General features: G+C 35.4%; 1 protein-coding gene across 1 annotated transcript in view; it reads left to right on the top strand.

Moving 5' to 3' along the window:
• Positions 1-16,740, top strand: part of LOC136037659 (beta-1,3-galactosyltransferase 1-like) — a 45,396-nt gene extending 28,656 nt beyond the window's left edge. The window contains exon 3 of the mRNA XM_065720388.1: positions 11,895-16,740. Coding sequence (XP_065576460.1) covers positions 11,895-13,156 — 1,262 coding nt within the window. The 3' untranslated portion in view covers positions 13,157-16,740. The remainder of the gene's footprint in view (positions 1-11,894) is intronic.
• The last annotated feature ends 3,079 nt before the right edge of the window (positions 16,741-19,819 follow it).

The following is a 19,819-nucleotide window of genomic DNA, read 5'->3' as shown; positions in this document are numbered from 1 at the left end:
TTAGGGAGTGTTTCCCCCTTTTTTCTAAAACCAGGCAAATTTTCCCAGGTTCGTAACCTTCCATGGGTAAGACTAAAGTTTATGAAATATTTATATTTGAAATCAGCATAGAAATTCGATTCTTTTGATATACCTATTGTTTTTTTTTAGAGTTTCGGTTACTATTGACACGGGTCGCTCCTTACTTGCAGTTAATTACCACGAACTGTTTGATACGAAACATGTAAAACTTTCTTTGAAAGAACTTATCTGTTCTTTTGCTATTAAATAAGAAAAAACAAGTTTTGTTCAACTGAAAGTAAGGAGCAAAATTTAAACTTCAAACGAACAGAAATTATTACATATAATGGGTGGGTTGCCCCCTCCTCTATATCTTGCTTTTCACGCTAAAGTTTTTTGCACTTTTCAAAAAAAGCTGCTTGTTCTAATTAAACGAGCCTTGTGTTTCAAGAATCGTTCTTAAAGAATTGGAACAAAATTCAAACTTTAGCGTAAATAGGCGAGGTATTGAGGTGGGGTGACCCCTCTCATATATGTAATAATTTCTTTTCGTTTTGATTTATAATGTTGCTTCTTATGTTCAGTAAAAAAAAACTTGTTTCTAAATTTAATTTCTGACGGTTTTTCATATGAATTACAGGAAATCTGGCTCCACATCCACGGAAAAATCCCCCCCCCCCATGAAAAGATCTTTTAGTCAATCCAATCTGGTGAAAATTTACCCCGGACAATTACCCTTAACATCTCCACACGTAAAATTGAGTCGACAAATAGAAAGTAAGACAAGTAAAAACAATTTTGTTAACTAATTCTGGCAAACTCCCCCAGGGTAAAACTTTCCCTAAAAAGCTCAGCTCTCCCCCCGGAAACTTCCTTTCTCATGGAAAATAACCTCGCGGAAAATACTCCCAGCAGGAAATTACCCCCCTTCCACCCCAAAATGTATGCATACTTCTCAATAACAAATACTATACGTAGACAATGGGCGAATCTTATATATTAACGACCTTTCCCCAGGGGCTGTGAGGGGGGATCATATTATCTCCAAAGACGTAACTATTGGACTTTTCAACTATGCTGAACAAATGCATTTCTCAACATTTTGATCGGACTGTTTTGAAAAAAGGGGCGTTACAGGGGGGAGGGGGGGGGCTATTTGAGGTTAATATTTTTGAGTACTTAAAAAGGGCACTAGAACTTCTAATTTCTGTTTGAATGAGCCCTCTTGTGATTTTTAGGTCCATTTATTTGATACGATCGCCCTGGAAAAAAAAACAAACACAAAAACAACAACAAATAAATACGCATCAGTGGTCTTTCTTCTGGCGAAAAATACAAAATTCCAGATTTTTGTATTTAGGAGCTTCGAACCTCTATAATTGGGATCGATTATGCGCTGAACCTGATGGTGTGATTTTATTCAAGGGTCATTGTTTTTAGGGAATGTTATCCCCCTTTTTTGAAAATCTGGCAACTTTTCTCAAGCTCATAGCCTGTTATGGGCAACATTAAACTTAATGAATATTATACATTTGGAATCTGCATAATAAGGCGATTATTTTGATATATCTGTTGATATTCAGTTTTTGAGAATTTCGGTTACTATTGAGCCACGTTGCTCCTTAATTACAGTTTGTTACCACGAACTGTTCGTTAAGAATGTTTCATTCATGCCTAAAAATCGTATCACCCATCTCCTTCTTCGTGCATCTTCATTTACTTGGGAATTTCAGTAAAATTTTACTAGAAATTTATTCAAGTTGTGTAACTTATCAATTTTAATCCAAAACCTACAATCTCAAGAAAGTTTCGCACTGAAAGACGGTTTCATTTTCCTTTCAAATTCGTTTATCTCTGTAAATAACTTAATCCTGATGCAACTCTATTCAGAAGCGTTATCATCTAAAGACTGGCGACTCCCATGTTTTTTCCCTCGGCCTCATTATGTGGAATTGATAATAATAATTAAAATTGGGGAGAGTGCTCATCTACTTACATATTTTGAGGTTTGGTACTCTTTTCGAGTTGCAAAAAGAACTGTCGAATTTTGCCCTTAATGCCTTCGGCAACTCTCTTGACTCCAAGCGATATCAGATCAGATTTAATGACAGCTATTTTAATCAAAATGGTCCAAAATAAAATCCTTTTGTGGTGAAATTCCTAGGGGCGGATTACTAGATTGCGCAAATAACCCAGAGATTGATCTTACGGTCCACTTAAGTGGGGAACCCCCGGCTATAACTGAGGATGACGTAATGTGTTCACGTGGGATGTTACGTAATACTTTAGAAGATGCTTTTTTCTTCAACGCGTTTTTTTCTTTGGGATTTCTTTTTCTTCAAGATTGTTTTTTTTTTTCAAGGCGTTTTATTTTCTTCGAGATTTCTTTTTCTTCAATTTTTTTTGCTTCGAGATATTTCTTTCTTTAAGGTATTTTTCCCTCGAGTTGTTTTATCAAGGCATTCCCAAACACTACGAAAGATGTATTTTGATTCAAGAGATTTTTATAATCCGTCATCAAAGATTTTTGTCCGGTGTAGAAATCGAACGTAAGATCAGAGATTCCCCTCATCAAACATTAGAAATTTATCAAATATTACTTACACTGAATGGTATGAATTTGAGACCCAAGAGAAGCATAGAAATGGTGGTGTGCCTGTGATGATAAAGCGCGGTCGCATTTTGAAAGGAGTTTATACAGAATTTGAAAGTCACTTGAAAGGTGATCGTGAAGATATATCGAGATGAAATTAGTGAATGGAAAAGTGGGAATGACTTTGACGTGGTCGATAAAACTCACAGATATGATATTGAACATGGAGCTTGTGCTAGCTCCGCAATAAACCGGTTAAGCGGGGATAGTGTTTTTACATGTTTAGAACATTCGGTACTGCCGAATTCAGTAATGTTTGGAATAAGGCCGTATCCAGGGGGTCAGGGGCTGAACCCCTAAATGTTTACGACTCATGAAAACGTAACAAAAAATCATATAAACAAGCTTATGATGCTTTTTTTGTTTTTTTGTAACCTCCGCCCCCCCCCCCAACAAAAATCCGGAATATGGACCTGGTTTGGATGATACTACTTTGAATACGAGTACAAACAAACAGTTAAGATTTTATTTAATTCAACTAAAAAAAATAAAACAAACGATAAATAAGAAATAAAACATCCAACATCAAACACGCTTGTATAACTTTTATTGTTACGCAAGCCTTCAGGGGGTTTTGGAGGGATAGTAGCCCAAGTCAAATCAGTGTTAAAAATATCCTGTTCGTTTTCAGTTATTCATTTTTCAATATTCAATATTTTCTTATTCATAAGTATGCTTCCTTATTCTTTATTCAAAGGAGCAAATGTTGACATTGAACATGTTTACTATTAATATATCAAGCATATTAAAAGATGCTGTAAAATAATTTGCACCTGTTTTTAAATAAGCACATATCCTTTTTTGCACACATTTGTAGGCTACGCGATCTTTTTTTCGTTATGTCTTTACTTAATGATTTCAGGGAAAGTTTCTTGCTAAGTCCATCAGCCAGTGCGAGCGACTTATCTAATCTGCGTGAAGCTGTTTGTCCGAGGTGTATTTTATGTACAATGTGAGCCAACGCACCTGTAGGAATTCGATCGGTTATCTATCAATATGTTAAATATGCCAAAATATAAGCTGAAGGAATGTGGGCCAGTTTCTTCTCATTCAGTTTGTTAATTCTTTCAAAAACGAAACTCTAAAAATGTAATTTTGATGCTAATAGATACATCAAAAGAATTGAATTTTTATGCTGATTTTAAATATATAAGTTTCATAAAATTTAGTCTTACTTATAAAAAGTTACGAGCCTGAGAAAATTTGCCTTATCTTGGAAAATAGGGGGAAACACCCCCTAAAAGTCCACAAACATTTTTCCACAAACATTTTTCTATGTGATTTGGTTGGAACAACCACAAAATACAAATTCTTCATAGTAATGAATGGTAAGTATATAACGATCCTTGTCAATAACAAAAGTATAAGAGCCTAGCTATTGAAAACATTCAATCAAAGAATTAGCTTTTTATGGTGATCCTAAATATGTATTTGTTTATTGGTAATTAGTACAGTTATTAGTACACAAGAAAGTTCGTATCAAACAGTTCGTGGTAACGAACTGTAGTAAGGAGCGACCCGGCTTAATAGTAAACGAAACTCTAAAAATCGGAATTTTGATGCTAAAAGATACATCAAAAGAATTGGGTTTTCATGCTGATTTTAAATATATAAGTTTCATCAAATTTAGTCTTTGTCATCAAAAGTTACGAGCCTGAGAAAATTTACCTTATTTTGGAAAATAGGGGGAAACACCCCCTAAAAGTCATAGCATCATACCAAATCATACCATCGCATTCAGCGTATCAGAGAACCTTGTAGCAAAAATTTCAAGCTCCTATCTACAAAAATGTGGAATATCGTATTTTTTTTGCCAGAAGACAGATCACGGGTGCGTGTTTATTTATTTTTTTTTTCTTCTTTTCCCCAGGGGTCATCGTATCGACCAAGTGGTCCTAGAGTGTCGCAAGAGCCCTCATTTTAACGGAAATGAATGAGTGACCAAAAAATTTAAGGGCACCTAGGCCCCCTCCCACGCTCATTTTTTCCCAAAGTCAACGGATAAAAATTTTGAGATAGCCATTTTGTTCCGCATAGTCGAAAAATATAATAACTATGTCTTTAGGGATGACTTATTCCCCCACACTCCCTGGGGGAGGGGCTGCAAGTTACAAACTTTGACCAGTGTTTACATACAGTAATGGTTATTGGGAAGTGTACATATGTTTTCAGGGTGATTTTTTTGGTTTGGGGGGTGGGGTTGAGGGGAGGGGGCTATGTGGGAGGATCTTTCCTTTGAGGAATATGTCATGGGGGAAGAGAAATTTAACGAAAAGGGCGCAGAGTTTTCTAGCATCACTATAAAAAAATGAAAAAATAAACATGAAAAAGTTTTTCCAGTTTAAAATAAGAAGTAGTATCTAAGTAGTATTTCGTAAAAATTACGAGCTTGAGAAAATTTGCCATATTTTAGAAAATAGGGGGAAACACCCCCTAAAAGTCACGGAGTCTTAACGAAAATCACACCACCAGATTCAGCGTATCAGAGAACGTAACAGTAAAAAACTTTAGCGTAAAGAGCGGGGCGTTGAGGAGGAAAAGCCACTTTCATTTAAGGAGTAATTTCTGTTCTTTTTTAGTTTTAACGTTCTCCTTACTTTCATTTAAAAAAAACTTGTTTTTTTTATTGAATTTTTGGACATTTTAGAATTAATGCATGTTCTGATCTTGGCTCTCCTCCGCACATAAATAATTAAAACAAATTTGCATATTTTTTTTTTTTTGCTAAATGGCTTTCTCATAGTTTTAATCGGAAGATTTTGAGAAAAAAGGAGCGAGGGAGGAGGCCTAGTTGTCCTACAATTTTTCGATTCCTTGAAAAGGCAGCTAGAACTTCAAATTTTTTACGAACGTTTTCATTTGTAAAAAAATATACGTAACTTACGAATTAACTTACATAAGAAACTTCTATATTCGTATGTTTTTATTATGTTTATGAGGGGGGTTTTCCCCTCGTTAGTAACTCGCTTTTTACATTAAAGCTTTAATTTTGTCCCAATTCTTTAAGAACGACCCTCGAATCACAAAGGCCTTAGAATAAATAGTTGAAATTACTAAAATTTCTTTAGCGTAAAGAGTGAGGTATTACGTGGAGGTAAACCCCTCATATGCGTAATAATTTTTGTTCGATTCAAGTTTTAATGTTTTAAAAAAAGATTTTTTGGACTTGGAATCATGCTAGGGACTTTCATATGATGAATGTATGAGCTTAAAGCACGGTCTCGGGGTCTGGGACTCTCTTCAAAATCGAACATATAGATATGTTAAACCCCTTTTGGGTCGTCTTCATTCATGAGTCAATTCGCGAATAGTTCTAAATGACCGAGTCTTAATCAATACAGAATCAATTGCATAAGTAAGTAAATGGCACTAATAATATAGTAGGGCCTATAGTATAAATAATATAATAATATAATATATTATTATATAATAATTATTATATGATATGTATGTATTATATAATAATTAATATAATATATAATAATATAATACAGTATAGTATAGCATAGTAATAATATAGTAGCTTTGCATCAAGCATTCAAAGAACAGGAATAAATCTTTAGTAGAAAGCGTTAAGCTTCATACTACTGCTACTGGTACTACACTATTGGCTTGACGACAATTACTCCTACCATGACTAGTCCTAGTCATGGATGTACTTTAGCCACAGCTACTGCTTCTGCCCTGACTATTGCGACTACCGTTACTATCACTCCATTGACAACCATCCCTTTTTTTCTTTGTTTTTATCCTGATACACGGCGGGAAGTACTTTATAGGATTGACATGCAGTTAATACTTTACCACACTTCGGGGCTGTAATTGTATATCCTTTCGTCTTTGATGGAGTCAATAAAGACCTGTTCAGGGTTTGCGAAAGTTGCCACTGCTGAAACGCAAGGGCCACTTAATTGGGATAAGAAGTATTTAAAGCTCAAAAAAATTCAATCAATGATCAAACAGTTTTTCTCGATTCCTTCTTGCTATATCTGATTGAAACTGGAAACATCGCAAACCCTTAGAAATCAGTCTTGATAGATTGGCCTCGAGTCCCCTCTGTCCTGGCATCTTGCTGAATTTTGGGCCTCTTAAGAAGTTCTGGCCGCTTGAATTTGAGGTCGAAGTTCTTTCAACCCTAAATGATGAGGTGATAAGTATAAAATGAAATTCCAGAACAAACTCCAAATATTGGGGTCATGGGCCCAAGCCCGACTTTAAGCTTTGTTTCGTAGATAAAAAGTAACATCTGCCCTATTTTATCCTAAGGGTTCAGCTTTCAGTGGCACTTTGTCGGGTGGGTGTGGGAGCATAGTGACGTCGAGGAGAGTAAAGCAGTTATTCCCCGATCCCCGAAAAGTAATACCCGCTACAATTTTCTTCTTTCTATGCATGCCGATCGAAAGGCTCCGCAGCTAGTTTTAAATATTCTGCAATATTCGGAAACTACCGCTTCGATTGCAACAGCTATTACTACCACTACTGCTAACTACTTCTGCAGCACGAAGCACCCGAGGCCAACACAGCTGCTCATGCTCCTCCTTCATTTTAATCTATTCAAAGCCTTCCTCTTTACACCCTCTTGAGAAGTCCAATTTTTCTTTGAATTTTTTCTTGCGACCTCTTCTCAAACCATTCGGAGATGACCTGTTTTTTCTTTGGCCCTATATTGTTGGCCAAAAAGAACAATCTTTGGCAATCTTTCCTCCTTCATCCAGCGAACATGTACTATCCATCTCATTCTTTTTCTCATAATTTTCCTAGAAAGTGAGATTACAAACAGCCTTTTATCATTATTGGTTCGTCAGCCTTAAGGAGGATTCTAAATCCTATTATTTTCCGACAAATCTTGTGTTCTAGTTCATTATTTATAGTAACTCCTTAGTTTTACTTCATTATTTATTATTTAATTTGTCCCTTGTCCCTAAGCTAAAATTCAATCTGATTGCTGTATGTGTGTCAACATAATAGAACCAACTTGGAAAGAATCTATGCAGTTTTTAAATAGGCACATTTGGGTGAAGGCACACATCTATGATATCATTTATCATTCGGTGTTTACATAAGGATTTCAAGGAAATTTTGGGGCAAATCCACCTAAATACTTTAAGTCTCTTATCTGATCTGCGTAAAGTTCTATTTAAGAGGCGTATTTTATATGAAAAGTGAGTGAACGCACCTGTTGAAATTTGATCTGTTCTATGTTAATACAATGAAAACGCCAAAATAGACTCTGAGGGATTTTAGGCCTTTTTCTTTCTCATTTCGATTTGTTTACTCATGAAAGTATAGTTCCATCTAACGTAGGAACATACGCAGGGGCTAGTCCTTGGGTATTTTGACCTGAAATTGACCCATTGTTTTGTTTATCATTTGTATCCCTATTTAAATGTCCCTCCTGAGGTACCGCACTGTAGAGATATAGGGGTAAAGTGTAACAATTTTGCGGATCAATTTCTGTCTATTTTCTTATCAGATTTATGTTGAGTTAGCTTGATGTCCGACAATTGATTGAAACTGTCTAATTAATTTTAATCCACCCTTACTGGCATTTTTTTTTATGTCTGTTCACAGAAACGAAATGGGAGAGGGGTCCCGAGACTTGGTCAAAGGAGCTTCTCTAATGTATTTTTTTGGTAAAGGACCAGCAATTCGTGAAAATTCATTCTAGAGATACATATCTACCCTCCCCAATTCAAGTTCCCTAAATAGCCCTCTCTCAGTTTTAAAGAACTTAATTTAAGTAAACGATTTAGAAAAATCTTTTTCAGAGAAAAGCAAAGAGCAACATTTAAACTTAAAACCAACATAATAAAATTATGAAACAAGCCCAACTCGGAAGTAACAAATACTGTGAATGAATAAATAACTCCTAAAGCAATGTTTCCACTTCGCATGCTTCGAAAATCGGTATGGCTTGCCTAAAATTCGGTAGAAAATCGGTAGATGGCGTCACGCTATCGGTAGGGAATCTCTAGACATGCCCAAACCCTCTAAGTGCATGTTAAGTTCGTAAAAATGCTCAATTTTCTGCTGAAGTCTTAGATCAATTTAGAATTAGACCACTCTACAACGGTCTATCGACTTACGATTGATCATACGATTTAAAGCAATGTTTTCTTTAAATCTGCAAAAGAGTAATGGGGCGTTGTTTGATCTCGTTGTAATAACGACGGTTACGAAATGTTGCAGTCGTTGCAAATGCAGCGTTTGCAGTGGTTCTTGTAAATCGCTAGTATATTAATATGGTATACTCTTGAGCTAGCGGCGATTCTAAAATGTTGCAAACGTGGCATTTGCAGTAGACGCTGCAAATCTGCAGCGCCTGTGAATCCGAATTCTCACATTAGGAAAGAACGATTTTCATGTGTTAATTAAATTGGCATTTGGTGTTTATGTCTACATGGGAACAAGATATGTTTAGACACGAATATATTGCCTGGCACGCGTGTAAACACAGATGCTAGCTAGACACGCATGAGAACAAGGCTTAAAAAATGCACTTTCCATATCCTTAGTTATTATTAATGGAATCCTGTTCTACTGAATCAGGTACTGTTCATCATAGTACAGCATTTAAAATTGGACTTCAAACAACAAATGAGATACTGGATTCAAATGATTAAAGCAACTGCAAACGAAGGAATCAAGCCTACGATGGTATCGGTAGAATACGTTGATTGAATTTTAATCTACTTAATTAGGTACTTCTCATCACAATAAATCAATAAAGCACACTTTGGTCTACAAACAACAATTCAGGAAGAGCGGCAGTTTCAAACATCTAATGCAACTCAAAACAGAAACTTTTGCTCTTCCACCTTAGACGTACATCACTAACATTCTGAGGCCTTAGCCTAGAATCGTATCAATACATACGTTGATTGAATTTTAATCTACTTAATTAGGTACTTCTGATCACAATAAATCAATAAAGCACACTTTGGTCTACAAACAACAATTCAGGAAGAGCGGAAGTTTCAAACATCTAATGCAACTCAAAACAGAAACTTTTGCTCTTCCACCTTAGACGTACATCACTAACATTCTGAGGCCTTAGCCTAGAATCGTATCAATACATACGTTGATTGAATTCTAATCTACTCAATTAGGTACTTCTCATCACAATAAATCAATAAAGCACACTTTGGTCTACAAACAACAATTCAGGAAGAGCGGCAGTTTCAAACATCTAATGCAACTCAAAACAGAAACTTTTGCTCTTCCACCTTAGACGTACATCACTAACATTCTGAGGCCTTAGCCTAGAATCGTATCAATACATACGTTGATTGAATTCTAATCTACTCAATTAGGTACTTTTCATCATAATAAATCAATAAAGCACACTTTGGAACAGTGGTTGTTTCAAATATCTAATGCAACACAAAACAGAAAGCTTTTGCTACTATAGACTAACTTTGATCACTCATATACACTCTTCAACTGTCGGAGATGCTCTTACTTCCTTTAGCCATTTCTCTAGTTCATGATCAACTATCAGCGATGAAGAATGCATATTCATCCTCTTCGTCCCGCATTTAGTACGGGTGATGGCAGATAAGGTCAGTGTCGACAATTTATTTTGTTTATCAGTCTTCACCTCTTTTAAAGTGCTGAAAAGACGTTCTGCAACAACATTCGAGAAAGGCAGTAAAAAGAAAAAGTAAATAACCTGCCTTAGATTTACAAACCTTGGTCGACCACTGGGGGTAACAATGGAAAAAAACGAATCTGTAATATTCTAGAATATTCTACCTTCGGAACATCAACAGAGCTTTGTTCACGCCATTCCGAGTCAATGGCAGCTCTAATACATGTAGGAGGGAAATACTTAACTGGAAGTGGTGCAAGACTAGAAAGATTGAGCTTAGCAGCGTTCGAAGGCTCTACAAGACAGGACGTCTCATACAAATCATCATCAAATACGAACCCGGTTTTGATCTGTGCAACTGCTTCGTTGTAAAATTCTCTTGCTGTGAGGTAAACCTTCATCTCTTTATTATGGCCCAGCTTAGGGTCGCGCTCTACAAGCTCTGAAATAGCGAGCTGGGTATTCAGTCCAAGATAAATATTTTGGATATCTACATAATAATTGTCATCATTTACATCAACACCTGGTGGATTCTTCAAACCATTTACATATTCTACCTCAAGAAAGTTCTTGGAGAGAGTTGCAACAAGTCTTTATTTTTTAATTTAAATGTATTGAAAAGGTGGGACTGTGATTGGAAAAGAGCATTGAAGTCAGCCAACATGCCCAAAATATAGTCCATGGGCATCCTCATTATTCTCATAAAGGGGTTTTTCAAGCAACAAAGAGCTAAATCATTTTCATGGGTAGGATCATCAAACAGAGCCTCAGTAAAATATACTGTGAGAGCATCCCATTGCTCAAGAATCCTTTGGACGCAGCTATGTACAGATAACCATCTAGTTTGTCTAGGGGACAATATCTTGGGATTGTCAATTTCTAAGAAGTCTTGGTAAGCTTTCAATGAATTCACTCGTTTTGCACTATGACTGAAGTGGCTGTGAATGGTTTGGCGAGGATTTCGCTAAATGGCGCTGTTTGCAGTCGCACCTATTATTTTCAATTAAAAAGAAAAAAAATCTGCAAAAAATCACCAAAAGTCGGTAGAAAATCGGTATTTCGGTAGGCTTGAAATTTATTCGGTAGAAAGGTCCGAAAATCGGTAGATCTACCGATAAATCGGTAGAAGTGGAAACACTGTCCTAAAGCAAATAGAAGCTGTCATTGCGCGGGTGCGAAAAGGCGGAGTTATTAAGAGGTCTGACTGACCATATCTCAAACAATAAGATGTTTGGAAAATATGATTCGATCCCGCTTTCTAGGGCTATATTGAGAAAAAGGTTGAAATGGCTAGGAAACGTCCTGGGGTTGAAGGGTGACAGATTGTCAAATATCATTCCTTTTGCCAAACATCTGGGGGTGGGAGGATGTCATGAGGAAAGATTTAAGGGAAAATAGGGACTTGATAGGGTGTAAAGTGGTAGGCTTTGAATAGATTGGGATGGAGGAGGAGCGCGCGTAGCTGTGTTGGTCCAAGCGGCTAGGTGCCTAATTGAGTTGTTAGTAGTAGTATTAGAAGCATTATGTAGGTTGTTTAGACCCCAAATGAGGATGTATCTCAAGGTAAGTACACAGGTCTGTTTTGGCTGGTGCCGACTTGTTTTTCGCTTTTTTGTGTATGTTAAAAAATCTTGATTTTCTCCTTTTCAGCTTCACAAAATGTGGATCACGTTGCATCTAGAGCACTCCAAGAAGCCGCTTCTATCGACCCAGGAATCCCTCCCTCTGACCTTGATTTGAATTCCAAAGGTGATGAATCAGTGAAAGTTGTTGAAGTGCCCCCAATTGCTCAAGGAGGCACGGATGAAATACTCGCTAAAATTCCAGATTTAAAAGAAGAAGCTAAAAAGATGAGTGTTGACCCAACAAAGAAAATCGCAACGGAAAAGATCAAAGTGACGTACGGAGCGGCTGCTGTGAGTAAAGTAATTGTGACAAAATCTGTTGATAAGAAAAGTGTGACGCCTGTTGTATCAAGTGAATTCGAAAACCCTCCGGTTCTTACTTCAACTCTCTACGTAAAAGGTCATACCATAAGTTCTGAAATATGTAGCGAAAACAAAGGCAGTGACTTAAGACTCTTAGTACTGGTAACATCAGCGCCAGGCCATCGCTTAGAACGCTCTGCTGTGAGAGGCACCTGGGGCCATATTGCCCTCCGCAAGGATGTGGCATTAGCCTTTTTTGTCGGTCAGTCAAGAAATTACACAGAAAATGTATTACTTAAAGAAGAATCCAGAATCTACGATGATATAATACAAGGAAACTTCATGGATACTTATAATAATTTGACACTGAAAACAATGTCTATGCTAGAATGGGCTTCAGAACATTGCTCTCGTACAAAATTTTTGCTTAAGACTGATGATGATATGTACATCAATTTTCCACCACTGTTGAAACTAGTGTCTGCTGTTAAAAGACCGCGGTTAATTTTTGGGAAATTGGCACAAAAATGGAAACCCATACGGAATATGTCGTCGAAATACTATATACCACCGAGACTATACCCTGACGCCTACTACCCTGATTTTAATACAGGTCCGGCTTACGTTTTAACCGGTGATATTGTCAAGGAATTGTATAGAGAATCACTCAATAATACTTTTTATAAATTAGAAGATGTGTATATAACAGGAATAATAGCTAAAAAATTAAGAATTGATCACATGCATTTTGATCAGTTTATCAATCGTAGAGTTGCGTTAGAAACGTGTAAAGTGAAAAAAGCAATTAGTATTCATATGGTGAAGACTTATGAAATGTATGATCTCTGGAAGAGAGTTTCTGATGGTCTTGAGGATTGTGATAAACCCAAGCCTAGAAAAATTGTCAAAACTCCAGTGCAAGTGAAAGATTTTCTAAGACCTGTCAAACCTTTAGTGCACGTGAACAAGATGACGAAGACATAGAAAATTGTCAACTTAGTTTCTTTTTAAATTCAACTTTATAGTAAAATAGCTGTTGAAACTCAGAGTGCATGAAGACTAATTTGCTTATTTAAATATTAGGCTTTGAAACTGAGTATTGCTATGATAAACCCAAGCCTAGAAAAATTATCAAAACTCCATTGCAAGTGAAAGATTTTCTAAGACCTGTCAAACCTCCAGTGCACGTGAACAAGATGACGAAGACATAGAAAATTGTCAACTTAGTTTCTTTTTAAATTCAACTTTTTAGTAAAATAGCTGTTGAAACTCAGAGTGCATGAAGACTAGTTTGCTTATTTAAATATTAGGCTTTGAAACTGAGCATTGCTATGATAAACCCAAGCCTATAAAAATTATCAAAACTCCATTGCAAGTGAAATATTTTCTAGAACCTGTCAAACCTCCAGTGCCCGTGAACAAGATGACGGAGACTTAAAAAATTTTCAACTTAGTTTCTTTTTCTAAATTCAACGGAAACTTGTAACTTTTTACTAAAATAGTTATTGAAACTCAGAGTGCATTTAGACTAGTTTGCTTATTTAAATATTAGGCCTCGGAACTGGGTATTACTAGCCTCTAAGGTCGGTTTTAGCCCCCTTTAGTTAGCAATAAAAATATTAGGTATGAATTCTTTAAAAGAAACGTATTGTGGTTTGTTGAGGAATAAGATCAAATGATTGGACTTCCTTTATTCCCTTCAGGTTTCTCCTAAATAATACTGAAGTAGCTAAGGAAGCCACCAGGATTTTGTTTTGGGGGGAGGGGTATTTTAATGAAGAGGTCTGACGATAACAAATCAAAGTATTTAAATACGTTGTTAAGAAGTAACATCTTCATTGAATTGGACCTATTATTAAATAGATGTGTGGACAAATTGGGCAAATGCACAGGGGGTAGGTCTCGATGGAATTTTTTTTTGTCTTCCTTTTTTAGGATTGAGAATATTGCCCTTGGCAATTTCCTGATGGCGTCAATATAAATAACTCGTAAATGAATCACTGCATAAAAAAAACGTCAAGACTTCTGTGAAAATGAAAAAGGAAAAAGTGAAATGTGAAAAAGAAAGAAAAAGAAAATGTGAAGAAAGGAAAAGGAAAAGTGAAAAAATGAAAAATGAAATGAAAATGAAAAAGTCTTCAGAATTTCGGAGTTTCGTCTTTTGGGAATCAGCAACTTGGGAATCGACTAAAAGCTTACTTAGATGAAGTTCTTCTTTTAGAATTTAGATTATAAGATACTAGTAATCTAAATGACTTGGGTATAATCAGTGGTTTCTACATATAAAAAAATTACATTTTTTTTTTGTTTCTATAAGTATTTCTCTTTCAGTAGTCTCTCATTTTAAATTTTACACATCTTGGATATAAGTGATTTTTGTCATTTTTATTTCTAAAGGCCTACCATTTTTAACTATGTTGTATGATAAGTGCTAATTATATTTGACTCCTTTTCATACAAATAGAATTTCTAGCTTGAGATTACCGTTAACTCATAGTTTTACTACCGTTTTTTTACCATTTTTCCGTTACCGTTTTTTACCGTTTTTACTACCATTTTTCATCCAAAATACGCAAAATATCTTATTTTTTACAATTCTTTCCTAAACAACAAACAGATCAACGTTGACTTATGCAGCTTCTGCAATTTGACCCACTAAATTCTCACTCTCAGTCGGGTGTAAAAAAAATAGATATAGTATATTTTCTGGAGAATTTTGCAGTCGACAAAAACGGGGGATTCTTAGCATCTTTTTAACACGCTCTTACTTTGGGTGACGCCAAGAAACTTTATTGTCTGAAAAGGCATTTTTTTTGAAAAAAAGGGTACATTTTTTGCTTTTTCATTCAAATCATATGTTTTTTTTTTTATTTTGCAAAAAACGTGCTTACGCTTTTCTGGTTAGTACGCCTTGCTGATTTACTCCTTTTCTACTTTCCGGAACGTTCCGGAAACGTTCTGGAACATTCGTTTTTGAGTTCTGTGAAGAAAAGAGAAAAGGTTCAACATAAAGAAAAAAGTTCCAGAGTTATGGTAAAAAATATCCCTCTTAATCTTACTTAATTGAAATTAGTTCAAATTAGTTCAGTTCGGCTTCGCCCCATCCAAAGACTTAAACTTGAAGATACACAATGAATGGAACCGCTTAATAATAATAATAATAAGATAACAAAAATGAATGCAGATTGTTTGAAAGCAGCTTCAACCCGCTAGTTATCTGGGGGGGGGGACACTAAAAAATATTTTTGTGTTCATTTTGATAATCCAGTACCCAAAAGTTTTGACAACCTTGGAAAGAACTCATTTCTTTAGATGTCAGATGCAATTTTTTTTGCCATTTACGTAGTGGCAAACAGGATCACTTGATCCTCTTGTGGAATGCTAATATTTTTGGCCAGAGTAATTATATAGCCTGGCAAATAAGCTTGAAGATACAAATATGTACATTTTTTTTTTATATAGAGAACCAAATATCTTGATGGCTATGACTGACTTTATTTTTAGCCAATAGACAGAAAAAAACCTGATTTGTTATTTTGATGAAGTTATAGTGAAAAGAGCGAAAAGCTACAAGACTTTTTACAAGTAGACTCTTTATTTCTCTGTAATTTAATTTTTAGCCCAGTCCCTTCTTGGCAGATGCCACTGCAACCACAATAAAATTTGTTAATAGTAAGGGATTAGTATGCGCATATTCATTTTGATAATCCAGTACCCAAAAGTTTTGACAACCTTGGAAAGAACTCGTTTATTTGGATGTCATATACAATTGTGTATGCCACTTATGTAGTTTGTACTGAGTGTTTCCATTAAAGCAATTTTTTATTGTCCGTACGGAGACAAGGTGAGAAAGTTTGTGGCTGGTTTAACCAAAATTGAAGAACAATTGGAACTGTGATATTGTACCTTTTTATACTAAATGGAGATACGCAATCTCTGAAGTTAATGAGCTAAAATCTGCCTGTCTGAAGATAGCCTAATCTGTTGTATTCGAAATGAGTTTTCCCTGAGGATTAATAGAATTACGATAAATAATTCAAGCATTTGTTCGTTTATTCAAAAACTAAATCGGCAAAAAGAAAAAAAAATCACATTTTCCCACGAGAAAAATACAACATATTTTCACAAAAAGCGATTTTCCAAGGCTTTTTTTCTATTTATTTTAAATGGGCTTTTTAATTTCTGAAATCAGTGAGAATCAACTGGGCGACTGGAATGTCATTTGAGGATGGATAAAGTGAACAGGGCCCCTCTTTTCGCTTGAAAAGGGGCTGGATCACTGGAAAAAAGACTTTATAACTAGAAATTGAATGATCCAGGCTGTGACATAGCCCTGTAACTCTCCTTGGGTTTATATGACATGATCTTTCTGCACGGAAGATTACATATGAAAGTATTCCCAGATAAGTTTGTATTGATGTTTGTTTTTTGTTGTTTTTTTTTTTATGCTAGAAAGTGGTAATGTAATCTTTTTATGGTTCGTGCTTCCTAAACTTTATATACTTTTATTATCCCAGTGCCTTTATGCTGCCATTTTCAAAAATAAATATAATTTTTATATTTTTGTGTCTGAAGCTTTCTAGATTTCTACTCTACACAGGTTAGTTGAGACACATTCTAGGAGCAAAGACTCAGTTTTTAAGTTATTCTTTTTCTTTAATTTTTATTTTTTACCTTTGTTTTCATTTTGAACTTTGAACCTTTGTTTCACCTTTGTTTTCACTTGCAAAACCATAAACTTATAACACGAATGTAGCATCATGTAGATTTTTTGCATTTGATTTTCAATTACGATTCTATATGATTGTAGACTCCAAAACAGAGCCCTGTCCCTCCCAATCCCAGCTTCCTGGTGCAAAGGTGATCTAGTTATGTTACACCTCGCTTGAAGATCATGCAAGTATTTTGATTGTGTATTATTGAAAGGTCAAAGTGAAAATGTGGCCCCTTTAACTCCTCTTGGCAAATTTTTAGTAGAACGATAGGTATGTTGCACGTCATTCGAACCACTTTCACGTGGGAATTTTTAATCTATATTATTTGAGAAATAATGTGAGCACATAGCCCTCCAACAGCCCCAAGTCTCTCCCACAGCCAAATTATAGCACAAAGACGGGCATGTTGCACTTGTTTTGAAACGGAGTCATGCAACCAGGGACGTACGTAGGGCTCAGTTCTTAAGCCCGCCTTCCCGAATCCTAAATTTTGTCAAATTTCTGGATAATTCTTATTGCAAATTATAAAAAAAAATGTTATTGGCCCCCCCATCGAATTTTATGTCATTATTGCTCCCCTCCCGATAAAAAATTCCTGGGTACATGTCTGCACGCAAGTTTTGTAAATCTGTATGATTACAAGACCAACTCCTAGCAATACCACACTGCCAACTTTTCTATAGGTATAGATTCAAGTTTGTTGATTAAATAAAAAAATTTTTTTAACTGAAAGTAAGGAGCGATATTAAAACTTAAAACGAACAGAAATTGCTTCGTATATGAAAGGGACTGCTTCCTCATCAAGGCCCCGCTCTTTACGCTAAAGTTTGACTCTTTCTCTCAACTCTACTTTAACAGTAAAAAACTTTAGCGTAAAGAGCGGGGCGTTGATGAGGAAGCAGCCCCTTTCATATACGAAGTAATTTCTGTTCGTTTTAAGTTAAAAGTTTTAAAGATAAAAATTCCCTTGTTTATGAAGCGCTCTCCTATATAAAATGCATAAAGATTTTAGAAAACTGAAGGACATTAAATTTTTTTTAGATGTTTAGTTAATATAATTTAAAAAATTTGTGTTGTTGTTCTGCTGCATTGCTGCAACAATTGTTCTGCTGCAATTGATGTTTGTTCTGCTGCAATTGTTGCAAAAAAAATTGGAGCTTCTCACAAGAAAGTATACTTTCGTTATTTTTTTTTTCTGGAACTTAGCAAAATTTAACAACAAAAGTGAAAAGAAAGAAAAACAGAAATGAGCAAAAAAGTCAAGATTTAGAAATTACGAGCTACAATTTAAGGCCTTTATTTAAGAACTGGAAAGTGAAGTCCAAAGAATATATAAAGCTTTCTAATCTTTTGCGCTATCAATTCTATGCAAATTTTTACCCTAAACGAGTCTGTGGTTTCGTTCAACCAGAGATAAAAAGAAAGGGAAGATTGTGAGCCCCAAGGTAAAAGCTGTTCGAGGGGCTTCAGACTCTTTTTTGAAACTCCATTTTTTTCGTAGTAAACTGTTACTATGAAGAATAATTGAAATAATGTCATTTCTGAATCAGCTTCAGGTGGCAATTTTTCTCACTAAACAGTTTTTCTTTTCAAAAGGCATTTTTAAACTTTCGATTACTATGGACTGCACTAAAACGGAGGAATTGTAAATCTCAGGTTTATAGTGCATTAACTTAATAGTGCACTTTTCATGCTTCCCAGCATTTCTACTCCAGAAATTGCACCAAAAAAGTGCCATTTCTAGTACCGTTGGCACTTTATGATGGTATTATCAAGTCGGATCAATAAAGAGAATACAGATATAATCTGGAGCTTAAAAACAAGCCTGTAAATGTCTCTTTACGATTTTGCTATTGCCTGCTACTTCTACTAGTCAATCCACGATTTATGAAAGTTACTTGGGGGTGGAAAGGTGAGTATACAAGAGGCAGGACTTTAAAACTCAGGTTAAAGGTTTTCGACCGTGGAGATTTCTTTTATTTATTTAATATCAATTATTGACAAAAAACTTGAAATAAAAACATTTCCTCCAAATGCCACAGCATGATATGCAGGAGGGATAACCAAACAAATCCAAAAAAATAAATAATTAAAAGTAAGATTATGACGGTACCCTTTCCATGCCATCAGCCCTTCTATTCCAGATAAGGTACCAAAAAGCATCATTTTCTGTGCCATACGGCGCTTTTGATGGCAATATCAAGATATATTTATAAAAAAAACGCGTAAAGATAAAAACTGTCTTATAAATGATACCTTGAACTGTGCATTATGATGTTGCAGTAGCCTCTTAGTTCTGTTGGTAAGTAGACGATTGATCAAAAATATTAATGGGGCTGGGAAGTGGAATATACATGGGGGGTGTGTGTGTACGTGTGTGTGTAAACCTCAGCTTTAGGATTTTTAACTATGCAGATTAAGGTTGTACCCTTTCCATTTTTACCAGCATTTCCGCTTCAGAAATGGCACCCAATGTGCATTTTTTGGCTGTCATTTGGCATTTCACCATGTTTTGTTAGGCGGAACTTAGCAAAAACCAAAAAACAAGCGCGGAAAATACAACAAAACCAATGAAAAAAACCACCAAAAAATTAAGTAATTCAATAAAAAACCAAAAAGTAAAAGAATAAGATCAAATACCTAACAAACAATAAAGTGAGGTGTTCGCCAATATTCGCGTTTTGCACAAAATCCAAACAAATTTTAACTGCCAACGACGGATACTAACGAACAGCTATATTAGTATCCGTCGTTTGCAGTTCAAATTTGCTTGAATTTTGTGCAAATCGCAGATATTGGTGAATAAGTCACTTTAACGTTTGTTCGGTATTTGTTTTAGTTCTTTTAATCTCTGTTCTTTTATTGAATTTTATTTAATTTTTTGATGGTTTTTTTCATTTATTTTGTTGTACTTTCCGCTCTAGTTTTTTGG

Source organism: Artemia franciscana, chromosome 17 (assembly GCF_032884065.1).
Source record: "Artemia franciscana chromosome 17, ASM3288406v1, whole genome shotgun sequence".
Taxonomy (NCBI): domain Eukaryota; kingdom Metazoa; phylum Arthropoda; class Branchiopoda; order Anostraca; family Artemiidae; genus Artemia; species Artemia franciscana.
This window is presented reverse-complemented; position numbering and strand designations above follow the sequence as displayed.